General features: G+C 48.4%; 1 protein-coding gene across 1 annotated transcript in view; it reads right to left on the bottom strand.

Moving 5' to 3' along the window:
* Positions 1 to 12,827, bottom strand: part of LOC140421027 (ATP-binding cassette sub-family C member 5-like) — a 347,909-nt gene that overhangs the window by 2,962 nt on the left and 332,120 nt on the right. The window contains exon 28 of the mRNA XM_072505322.1: positions 4,122 to 4,286. Coding sequence (XP_072361423.1) covers positions 4,122 to 4,286 — 165 coding nt within the window. The remainder of the gene's footprint in view (positions 1 to 4,121; positions 4,287 to 12,827) is intronic.

Below are 12,827 nucleotides of genomic sequence, written 5' to 3'. Positions count from 1 at the left end.
TGGGAGTGGAGAATCATGCCCCCTGTTCCTCCAAAGGAATCAGCAAGTCTGCCGCAGGGCAGCCAGTGACTCCTGGGAGGAAGCGGTAGCAGCCGTCAGCATAGGGAGCATGACCAGGCAGACTGCTGCGGAGTGCCACAAAAAGCTAAACAACCTCCACCGGGTCTACAGGTGAGTTGGCATCGGCCCCCGGCACCGGTTCCACATGTTCTCCCCCCCCCCCCCCCACCGCGACCATACACCTGGCACTGCCCCAGATCCTGGCCAGCACCATGCCACGTCCCACTCCACGTTCCCCCCCCCACCCCACCCGCTGCATGAAATGTGGGCTCACTATGCCTTCTGTGTCCCCACAGGAGAAGCTGACCCATAACAGGTGGGAAAGGGCCCAGGCGGGCTGCGGGGTGCTGGACAGCAAAGTCCTCGTCTCCTACGAGGAATGGGCACTGCAGGTTGTGGAGTTGACCGAGGACAGATCGGTCGCCGCTGTAGAGATTGGCCTGCGTCACAGAGATAAGTAACCACCGGCCCCCACCCAGATGACCGGTCAGATGTGAGTTGTTAATGCCAGAATGTTGGTCCTACCCAACTGACCACATACCCATTCTCCCACATGATCTCCATCCAATGGTACTGGCCCATTCCGGAGGCCCCCGTCGTAAAGAGAACACAGAGGAGAGATCCAAAGATGCCACCATAATAGTTGTGTCACAGCTGTCATCCCCACCCTCCACCAGGGCAGAGACACGCACCTCTGTGGGTGAAAGCAGTTGACAGGCTTCTGGGGCACACAGATGCATATCAGGTGGCGGCAGGAACATCCAGGCAAGACAGCAGTCGGAGGTCTTCTGGATCCCAGGACCCAGCTGGCCCCAGTCAGATGCTGAGCCTCTGGACCAGGTCCATCAGAGCTGATGCAGTCAATAGGGTATGGCCAAGAGATGCAGAGGGGGATGTCAGCGAAACTCAAGCAAGTTCACAGTCAATTGGAGGAGTCCCAAAGGTTGAGGAGATAGAGTGGCAATGTGTGACACAGAGGCCAACATTGCTAGGGTGACGACCGCAGTGGGGATCCTGGAGCATGATGTCAGCACCATTAGTGGTGGTGTCCAAAGCATTTCTCAGTCAGTGATGGCCATGGCTGAGCGCCTCGACAGCATGTCCCAGTCACTGGGGGAACGTGTCCTGACGCAGGTGAACCTTTCCGAGATGATGCGGAGTATGTCCCAGTCTCAGGTGGGCATTGCTGAGGCACTCCACAGCATGTCCCGATCGTTGAAGAGATGTCCCAGTCGCAGGTGGACATTGGCGAGGCACTGCAGAGCATGTGTTGACCCCCAGGGCCCTACAGGCTCCGACCAGGAGAAGCAGGGTGCTGGAGGCCAATCCAGAACCTCCGTGCAGGGTGGCGGCAGCGACAGCCACCTTTATCCCCAAGTCATCCCCTCACCTCTCGACATCTGCGCGTCTCGGCAGGGCATGGTTGGCGAATGGGTCGGGGCCTTCCGGCCCTATAACCCCCACCGGCAGCATCAAAGGCCACGGGCCATGGCAGCAGGCTGCCTCCATCGCTGATGTGCATCCTGAGGAAACATCTAGACATAGTGGCAGAGCGTGGAAGGCTAAGCACATAGAGGGTCACGGAGAGGGCACTGGTATGGAGAGGGGTTGGGGGACGGGGAAGGGGAGCAGAAAAGGGGGAGGCAGGGAATGGGTGCGGCACCGTCAATGATGCCCTGGTGCGCGCAAGGCTACATGCGTGTCTTCTATTAACCTCTGGACCTGGGGCATCCAGCTATGGCGGAGAATCCTGCTGCCCAGGCATCCTTTTAGGCTTGGTCCAGGTCAAAGTTTCTTTAGTTGGCTGCCCAGACAAACAGGGCATCCATGACTTCACAGATGCACTTGTGGGCTGTTGGTTGGGAGATGCCACACAAGTCCCCGCTCGAGCCCTGGAATGAACCTGAGGCATGAATGTTCAGGGCTGCGGTGACCATGACCAATAATCACCAAAATTCTGGCTAATATATTTTCCCATTAATTGTTAAACTTTCAAACTGCCCATATTTAATAGAAAATAATACTTTGCAACTCTGCGCTAAAACAATTGCAAGCAATTTTCTTACAAAGAACAAAGAACTTGAATCCTTTTTTTCACATGAACTGCAGGAGTTATCAACCTTAACTAGTATATTTTTAAAGTCACAGATAGATTGTTTTTGAACTCCCAAATTAAACCTGTTTATTTGAACAATTCAAGTTAATAAATAGTCCAGGGCCAGTTAAATGGGCTCTGTCGAATTTAAATAGCTGTATGTTAAATACAAAAGGAATTGATAATCAGACATTTATTTGAATAAATATCACAACATGATTCAGTTGAATTGTAGCTTGGTTCCTTGCTGGAACAAACTACCTAAAGTTTACTGACTCATCTTTGAAACACTGTATTGAATTAAGCTGTGACAAGATTTCTGACTGTGAAGCTTATTGTAACCTTTTTGTTTGCGACTGAAGCAAAGGAGCTAACAGTAAGCTAAAACATAAGACAAAGTCTTTCATTTGTCAAGGGTCATCATAGTCACTCTATTCCATCTTCATAACCAATGTTTACCTGTGTACTTTCAAGAATAATAATTTTTATTCAGAGCAGGTCATTGGGTGCGCTTTACCCGTCTTTACCTCCAGGAAAATAGAATTTCAAAATTAATCAGCTTTCAGTCCCCAATCAGTCCCCTAACCTCAGTGGTGAGGAAACTATTGAAAGACAGAATCAATCTGCATTTGGAGATGCAGGGATTAATCAAGAACAGTTGGCATAGTTTTGTTAAGGAGAGGTCATATTGTGGCCAACTTGATTAAATTTTTCAGAGGTGACCAGGTGTGTATGTGAGGGCAATGCATTTGACGTAGTCTACTTGGACTTCAGCAAGGCTTTTGATAAGGTCCCACATGGGAGACTAATAGTGAAGCTAGGAGCCCATGGAATCCAAGGAAATTTGACAAATTGGATCCAGAATTGGCTGAGTGGCAGGAAGCAGAGGGTGATGGTTGAGGGGTGTTTTTCTGACTGGAAGGCTGTGTCCAGTGGGGCCTGCAGGGAACATTATAGGAGCCCTTGCTGTTTGTGGTTTATATGAATATAGGAGAGTTGATCAGTAAGTTTGTGGATGATAATGAAAATTGGTGGGGTGGTAAATAAATAGCCTTAGATTACAGGAGGATATACACAGGTCAATCAGATAGGCTGATCAGTGGCAAATGGAATTCAATCCAGATTAGTGTTTGGCGATGCACTTGAGCAGCACAAACAAGGCAAAGGAACAATGATGAAAGGCAGGATCCTGGGAAGCAGAGAGGATCAGAGGGACCTTGGTGCGCATGTACACCGGTCCATTAAGGTAGCAGGCAGGTGGATACAGTGGTTAAGAAGACATTTGGTATACTTGCCTTTATTAGCTGAGGCATAGAGTTTAAGAGCAGGGAGGTTATGCAGGAATTGTATAAAAGGTTGGTTAGGCCACAGCCAGTGTATTGAGTTCTGGAATCCACATTATAGGAGGGATGTGATAGCACTGGAAATGAGACAGAAGAGATTTATCAGGATGTTCCCTGGGCTGGGGAGTTTTAGTTACGAAGAGAGATTGGATAGACTGGGGTTGTTTTCCTTGGAGCAGAGGAGACAGAGAGGTTACATAATTGAGATATATAAAATTTAAAGGGGCATAGATAGAGTAGATATGAAGAAACTTTTCCCCTTCGTGCAGGGATCAATGATCAGGGGGCACAGATTTAAGGTAGGGACAGGAGGTTTAGAAGGGATGTGAGGAAAAGCTTTTTCACCCAGAGGGCAGTGGGAGTCTGGGACTCACAGCCTGAAAGGGTGGTGGAGGCATCCACCTCATAACATTTAAGAAATATTTAGATGTTCACCTACGATGCCAAGGTATACAAGGCTATGGGCCTAGTGCTGGGAAGTGAGATTAGAATAGTTAGGTGGTTGTTTTTGACTGGTGCAGACGCGATGAGCCGAAGGGCCTTTTCTATTATGTAGACTTCTATGACTCTATAACAACCAATCCAGGTCCAAATGTTAACACTGACCAGCAAAAATACCATACCTCGCCTTGGTCCAGCACCATGATCCTGTCACAGTTCAACACTGTGTGAAGCCGATGAGCTACAATCAGCATTGTACAATCGGAAAAAGCCTCTTGAATGGTCTTGTGAATTAGCATGTCAGTATCTGTATCGATGGCAGCTGTGGCTTCATCCAGCAATAAAATCTACATTGAAAGAATATGGTTCAAAGTTACAGCACTGAACTGGAAAGTACTGTTTGGTGGAATGCAAAACATACGATCATATGAAAACAAAGAATTGCAGCTTATACTCACTATGACCCCAATCTAAATCTCCACACCCACTATTAGTCAAAAACCTTTCTGTGGACTCCAAATAAAAAATACCATTCTCGGGAACCTTTGGAGGCTGAAATTCCTCACTGACACCTTCCTGTACCCCTCTCCACCAGCAAAAACCAAGTAACTTGTAGGGCACCACGGTGACTGGGAGGCACACCCCCTATAACCACCTACCTCCTATATGCGTTTATGTGAGCTGCGCTCAGAAACTCATCATTCTGCTCACTTTGCATTGTAACAAATCTGTGTTAACTGCATGAACTGGTAACAGATTTCATAGGTTGACGATTCTGACATGAAGTACTTCCTGACATCTAAAAAGTTCTGTGCTTATGTAACTTATATAAATGTCTCCTAATGCATCTTTTAAACTTAAATAGCCAGTCTACATGAACCAAAACTAATTCTTTCATATTTTATCTTTTCACATCAATTTTATCTTCCCGAAATAATCCCTTTATTGATTAAAAAGCCCAAGTTCTTCAAGCCAATCATACTGATTAGAAGTCTTTAAAATAAATATCAATCTAGTGCCCTTCGCTGAACCTTTTCAAGGTTTCTACATAACTACCATGTGAGGGGACCTAATTAGAAAATGTTATTCTAACTGAAGCCTAGCCAAGGTCTTATAAACAGGCAGTATAATATATTTTGTTTTTAATTGACCTGTCCGAGCATTATATCTCAACACTCCATTTGCTTTGGCAGTGGCCTTTTGCATGCAGGTCAGCACAAGAATTTGGCAGTGTTAAAAGGTATATGTAAGGAGTATAGCAAATAAAGCCAATGAGTTGAGGGCACAGGGAGATAAGACACGTGGCAGCATGATATCATCCCTAAAACAGAAACAAGGCTGAAAGGGCAAAAACTACAGCTCAACATCCCTGGATATAGTTTTGAGGCAGGATAGAGGAGGATGAAAAAAGGTGAGGGTGCAGCATTATTGGTTAAAGAAACAATTACAGCTGTGAGGAGGAATGGTTTATTAAATTAAGCATTAAATGAGACCATCTGGATTGAGCTCAGAAATAAAAAGGGTAGCCACATTGCGAGGAGTATATTATATTCCCCCAAATTGTGGAAGGCAGTTAGAAGGGCAAATATGTAAGAACATTTCTGAGTGCAAAAACAATAGGGCAGTAATAGTTGGAGACTGCAACTACCCAAATATCAATCTGGATAGGGACAGTGTGAAGGGCACAGGGGGAACAAAATTCTTGAACTGCATTCAAAAGAACTTTTTTAACCAACACATAACAAGCCCAACGAGAGGAGTCACAATTCTTTTGTTTTAAGTAAATTTAGAGTATCCAATTCTTTTTTTTTCCAATTAAGGGAAAATTTAGCGTGGCCAATCCACCTACCCTGCACATCTTTTTGGGTTGCAGGGGTGAGACCCACACAGACACGGGAAGAATGTGCAAACTCCACATGGACAATGACCCGGGGTCAGGATCGAACCCGTGTCCTCGGCGCCTTGAGGCAGCAGTGCTAACCACTGCATCACCGTGCCACCCAGGAGTCGCAATTCTAGATTTAGTTTTACGAAATGAAGCTGGGCTAGTGGATGAAGTGGCAATGGGTGACCATTTTGGGGATAGCGACCATAATACAGTTAGATTTGGCATCATTATGGAAAAGGACAGATAGAACAGGATTAAAAATTCTAAATTGGGGGAAGACAAATTTTACAATCTAAGAGGTAAAATGGCAAAAGTGGACTGGATACACCTACTAGAAGGGAAAACGGTGTCAAATCAGTGGGAGGCATTCAAAAGTTAGATTCTGAGGCCACAATGCAGACATTTCCCCACAAAGAAAAAGGATGGTAATGTCAAATCTGGAGCCCCTGGTTATCTAGAAGCATGCAGAGTAAGATAAAGCAGAAAAAGAAAGCTTATGGCACAAAAAGCTTAATGCTATGGAAAGCCTAGAGGATTATAGAAAGTACAGGGGTGAAGTAAAAATGGAAATTAGGAAAGCAAAGCGAGGATACAAAAATATATTGGCTTTAAAATCAAAGATAATGCAGAGATATTTTAGCTGTACATTAAAAATAAGAGAATAATTAAGGAAAGAGTATAGAGTCTATCAGGGATGTACATGTTAACTCATGCATTGATGCAGAAGATGTGGGCAGGGTTCTCAATGAGTGCATTGTCACCCTCTTTGCTCAGGAGAGAGATAATGCAGACATTCTAGTTAAGGAGGAGGAGTGCGAAATCTTAGATACAATTAGTATAATGAGAGAGGAAGAACTGGAGGGACTGAGATCCTTGAAGCTGGATAAATTACCAGGGCCAGATGGATTGTGTGATAGCGCAGCCCCTTTAAGGGGGCAGGCTTTACTGTCCACATAACTGGCTCAGGAACAGACTCGTGGGAGCACCTGACCCCCAACCAACAGAGAGAAAGCACAGGGCCCTGGGAGCAGGGGCAGGGACAGTGTGGACCCTGGAGCTAGAGAGTCCAGACCTGACCATCATTCCTCTGTGTCTGTATATAGTTGCCTGTGCTTACTGTTAATAAACCCCATTTGTTGTTACTGGAAGGCTCCTGTATATTGTCTTGAGCCGCCACAGATTGTATCCCAGGCTGTTAAAGGAAGCCAGGGAAGAAATAGTGGATGCTCTGAGGATCATTTTCCAATCCTCATTAGATGTAGATGAGGTAGAAGAGGATTGGAGGTCAGCAAATGCTGTACCATTATTTACAAATGGTGGGATGGATAGCTGAGAAGGGCGAAGAGGGGCCATCTATGAGTATGGGGAGAAGGCGGGTCGTATGTTGACAGGTCAGCTCCGTAGGCAAGCTGCGGTGAAGGAGATAGTTCAGGTTTGGGATAGGGCGGGCGAGCTGGTGATGGCCCCTGGAGTGAATTAATAAGGTGCTTGAGGAGTTCCACAGGGACCTGCATAAGTCGGAGCCACCAGAGGATTAACGGGAGATGAGGGAGTTTCTGGGGAGGTTAGAGTGCCCAAAGGTGGGTGAAATGGAGAGGGGGGGCAGGGCTGGAGGAGTCGTTGGGGGTAGAGGAGGTGAAGGCGGCAATTGGGAAGATGCAGATGGGGAAGGCAGCAGGGCCAGATGGGTTCCAGATGGAATTTTACAAGATATTTATGGATAAGCTGGTGCCGTTGTTGGTGGAAATGTTCGAGAACGCGATGATGAGGTTTTTTTTTGCCAAAGACAGGCCTCCATCCCATTGCTGCTCAAGAATAATAAGGACCCGGTGGAGTGTAGGTCGTGCAGGCACATATTTCTACTGAATTTAGACATCGAGATATTGGCAACGGTGCTGGTGCTAAGGTTGGAGGTGTGCCTTTCGAGGGTGATTGGGGTGGATCAGATGGGGTTCATTAAGACCAGACAGCTGTTATCGAATATGTGGCAGTTGTTGAATGTAGTGCATTCTCTGGCAGAGGGAAATGAATTGGAGGTGGTGGTGGCATTGGATGCGGAGTAGGCAATTGATCAGGGGGAGTGAAGTTACCAGATTGCGGTGTTGAAGTTTGGGATTGGGGCCTAAGTTTGTGGCCATTGTGCTGAGGAGTTCGGAGTTGTGGAAGGGGATAGTGAAGGGGCGGTGGAGCATAGGGTTCCTTGTACGTGGACGATTTGTTGCTATACATTTTGGAGCCGGGCTCCTTGGTGGAGCCATAATGGGTTTCCTTCACGATTTTGGGCATTTCCGGGTATAAGCTGAGCTTGAGGAAAAGTGAGAATTTTGTGGGTTTCGCTCCAGGGACGGGGGTCGGGGTAGGAGGGTTGCCATTCCATGTGGTAGATTCCATTTTAGATATCTGGGGGTGCAGGTGACTCAGGACTGGAGATCTTCGGAAGTTGAAGGGGAGGGTGAAGGCAGATTTATTGAGGTGGGATAATCTTCCTCTGTCGTTGATGGGCCGGGTGCAAGCGGTGAAGATGAACATTTTGCCATGGTGTTTGTTTTTATTTCACTGCCTGCTGGGTTTTTTCCCCTGAGGCATTTTTCAAGGAGGTGGATAGCCTGATTTCTTTGTTTCGCTGGGCAGGGAAAGTGGCCAGGATAGGAAAGATGGTACTGCAGTGGGGAGGGCAGTTGGGGGGAGTTAGGCCTCCCAAATGTGATGTATTATTACTAGGCTGCGAATACAGGGAAGGTATGGGGTTGGAAAAGGGAGGAGGAGGCCTTGTAGGTAAGGATGGAGGTGGGTTTGCATAGGGGGTCGAGGTTGCGGGCGCTGGCATCGGTGTTGCTCCCGTTGGCTCCAGGGAGGTACTCGGGAAGTCCCGTGGCGGTGGCTATGCTGAAGATTCGGAGGCAGTTGTGGCAGCATTTTAGGTTGGGAGGGTGCCCCAATATCTAAGTGAACTTGTGGGCCCCCCCGTCCCCTCAACCCATGGGCAATGTCATCCCCCACACACATGGACATACCTCACACCTCCCCATGTGTGGACACCCCACTAGTGATCCCTGGGGTTGTCCCCCTCTTCAGGCCTCCCAAGTCCCCTGACAGCACCCCCTTCCTTCCAGGACTTGGGTGAATCCCACGAGACGTGAAGACTATTGGAAAGTCACGAGAGGGCTCTCCCAGCATTCATCGCCTGCACCGCGTTCAAGGGAGAGTGCAACCCGGCAGGTGGATGGCGCCCATGGAATGCTTTCCTTTATTGGACGAGGTACTGAGTACAAAAGCAGGGAACTGCATAACACGCAGTTAGGCCACAGCTGGAATTTTGTGTACAGTTCTGGTCACCACATTACTGGAAGGACATAATTGCTCTAGAGAGAGTGCAGAGGAGATTTACAAGAATGTTGCCAGGGCTTGAAAATTGCAGGTATGAGGAAAGATTGTTTAGGCTAGGGTTATTTTCCTTAGAGCAGAGGAGGCTGAGGTGTGACCAAAAATAATTATCTGTGGCCGAGATTGGGTAAGACAGAAAATACTTGTTTCCCCTAGCTGAGAGTTCAATTACTGGGAGGCATAAATTCAAGGTGATTGGTAGAAGGATTAGAGGGGACATGAGAAAAAATCTTTTCACCCAGAGGATAGTGGGCACCTGGAACTCACTCCCCGAAAGTGGGATTAAAAATAGCTAGTTGTTACTTGACACTTTTTTGGCCAGCACTGGCACAATGAGCTGAATGGTCTCTTTCTGTGCCATAACATTTCCAAGTTTCTATGGGTCTTTCTCCTGCTCAACAGTCTTCAGCATTCAACCCTGCATGGTGTATGTGGTAGTCACCACTGACGTATATATTAGATGCTTTGTGGTAAGGCCCTGTACTACAGGTACGGGGGTAGTTCCCTGCCTGCTGGCTCCGCCCAGTAGGCAGAGTATAAATATGTGTGCTCCCCATACAGCAGCCATTTTGCCAGCTGCTGTTGGAGGCCGCACATCTTAGTGTAACAAAGCCTCGATTGCATCCAACTCTCGTCTTTGTGTAATTGATTGTGCATCAATTTATTACACTAAAGTTTTCAGAAAATGGACCTTCGCATCAAGCCGGATCGTCTGCAGCTGGATCCGTGTTATAACCTGCCTGCTTACCATTGGCTGGGAACTAATGACAATCCCACAATCCTGTGGGAGTATGAGCTTCCCTAATGAGGGGGGCGGAGAAACCATGAATAAACTCCAAGTATAAATAAAGCTGGCCAGTTTAGGAACCAGCAGGAAGGAGTGTGCAGCAAGGGAAGTTGCTGCTGCTGTTATAATATATATGTTATTGTAAATAAATGTTATTACTTTGTATCCTTAAAACTCGTGCTGGATTCTTCGTGGCCCTCACAAAACTGGCGACGAGGGTTAAAGTGAATAGCTGTCTACACTGCTGAAGCCACCTCCCTGGATTTTTGATGGCTACAGGTTAGAAGTTGTTTTCTATTACACCATGCCTCTGTACGGACGTTTGGATGTTTTTGATGCTGCGCTGGAAAGCTGGAACCAGTATGCACAACGGATGCGTTACTATTTCCGGGCAAACAATATCACCGAAAATGAGCGCCAGGTGGTCATATTACTCACCGCCTGCGGGCCGCATATGTTTGGGGTGATTAGGAGCCTTACGTACCCAGCTGCGCCGGACACCAAAACATTTGATGAACTTGTGAATATAGTGGGGCAACATTTTAACCCAACCCCGTCCACGATTGTCCAGCGTTACCGGTTTAATACCGCTGAGAGGACCCCTGGAGAATCCCTTGCCGATTTTCTATCCAGGCTATGTAGGATTGCGGAGTACTGTGACTATGGTGAGACCTTGTCAGAAATGTTACGCGACCGTTTGGTTTGCGGTATTAACAATGCGGCCACCCAGAGAAAGTTGTTAGTTGAGCCAACATTGACTTTTCAACAGGCAATTCAAATAGTATTGTCCCGAGAGAGCGCAGAACGAGGAGTGCAGGAGCTACAGGGGATGGAAGTGCATGCCTTGGGGCGCAACCCCTTCCGTCCGAAAACGTTCCACCGCACTCTTGCTGTACCTTGGGCGAGGCGATGTCCGGACCGACGCCAGTGGCCGTCGGACATTCCTCCCCGAAGGGAGCCTTCTCCAGAACCAATGGATGAGGAGCCATGTCCGTATCAAACTTGTAGGCGCCGACCCCGTCACGGACGCCGGTCCTGGGGGCGCCAGAGGCGCCGTCGTTCCGACTGAAACTGGGACCAGCCCAGGGGCCGTAACTGGGACCAGCCCAGGGGCCGTACCTTCCATGTGGATGAACCTGCGGCGACTACTCCTGAGGACGTGGAGACGGAGGACGACTGCCTGCAGCTTCATTGTGTGGCAGCTCCCCGTGTGGCCCCCATTAAGGTGACAGTACGGGTCAATGGTCACCCGCTTGAGATGGAGTTGGACACTGGCGCAGCGGTCTCCGTGATCGCCCAGAGGACATTCGACCGCATCAAGCAGGGTATACAGACCCTTACATTAACCGACTCACAGGCCAGGTTGGCCACCTACACGGGGGAACCACTGGACATTGCAGGAACTACAATGACCCCTGTTGGTTATGGATGCCAGGAGGGGCATTTCACACTTATCGTGGTGCGCGGCCATGGGCCCAGCCTGTTGGGTCGGGACTGGTTGCGCCATTTGCGGTTGCAATGGCAGCACATCCTCCAAACAGTTTCTGAAGGGTTGACTGAGGTGCTAGGACGATACCCAGATGTATTCCAGTCTTGTTTGGGGAAAATAAAAGGGGCCGTAGCCCGTATCCAAATCGAACCAGGAGCTACGCTGCGCTATTTCCGGGCGCGCCCAGTGCCTTACGCCTTGCTCGAGAAGGTAGAAGGGGAGCTCACTCGTTTGGAGAGTTTGGGTATTATCAGGCCCGCCGTTTTGCTGACAGGGCAGCACCAATTGTACCTGTCATGAAGCCAGATGCCACAGTTCGCTTGTGTGGCGACTATAAACTTACAGAGAATACGGCTTCTCGACTCGACCGATATCCAATGCCTCGCATAGAGGATCTCTACGCGAAGCTTGCAGGCGGACTCTCCTTCACAAAATTAGATATGAGTCACGCCTATCTACAGTTGGAGCTGGACCTTGCCTCCCGACCATATGTAACGATTAATACACACCGGGGCCTGTATGAATATACACGGTTGCCCTTTGGAGTATTCTCTGCCTGCGCTATTTTTCAACATGTTATGGAGGACATTTTGAGAGGTTTACCACGTGTTGCTGTCTACTTAGATGACGTTTTGATTACAGGGACATCGGAGCAGAGACATTTGGAAAATCTGGAGGCTGTCCTTAGACGCTTTTCGGAGTCTGGAGTCCGTTTACGTCGCACAACGTGCGTATTTCAGGCAAAGGCAGTAGTCTACCTAGGTTATTGGGTGGACCGCGAAGGTTTGCACCCCGTCGCAGAGAAGGTTCGTGTGATTCAACAGGCCCCCGCCCCGACTGACACTTCGCATCTTCGTTCTTTTCTCGGTCTCGTAAACTATTACGGGAAGTTCCTCCCCAATCTGGCAACTACGCTGGCCCCGTTGCACCTTCTGCTAAAGAAAAATCACACCTGGGTTTGGGGTCAGCCGCAAGAAACCGCTTTCCAGCAGGTAAAGCAACAATTGTCGTCGTCTGGGTTACTAACCCACTATGATCCTGGAAAGCCTTTGCTCGTCACATGTGATGCATCCCCGTATGGTATTGGGGCCGTCCTGTCCCACAAGATGGAGAACGGGGCCGAGCGACCGATAGCTTTCGCCTCCCGCACATTGACTGCAGCAGAGAAAAAGTACGCGCAGATCGAGGAGGGCCTGGCAGTGGTTTTTGCGGTGAAACGCTTCCACCAGTACGTGTATGGCCGCCATTTCACTATCGTGACTGATCATAAGCCTCTGCTGGGACTTTTCAGAGAGGATAAGCCAATACCGCCCATTGCTTCCACACGGATCCAGCGCTGG

This window comes from Scyliorhinus torazame, chromosome 5 (genome assembly GCF_047496885.1).
Source record: "Scyliorhinus torazame isolate Kashiwa2021f chromosome 5, sScyTor2.1, whole genome shotgun sequence".
NCBI classification, from domain to species: domain Eukaryota; kingdom Metazoa; phylum Chordata; class Chondrichthyes; order Carcharhiniformes; family Scyliorhinidae; genus Scyliorhinus; species Scyliorhinus torazame.
The sequence above is the reverse complement of the archived record's forward strand: the minus strand, read 5'-3'. Positions and strand labels throughout refer to the sequence as shown.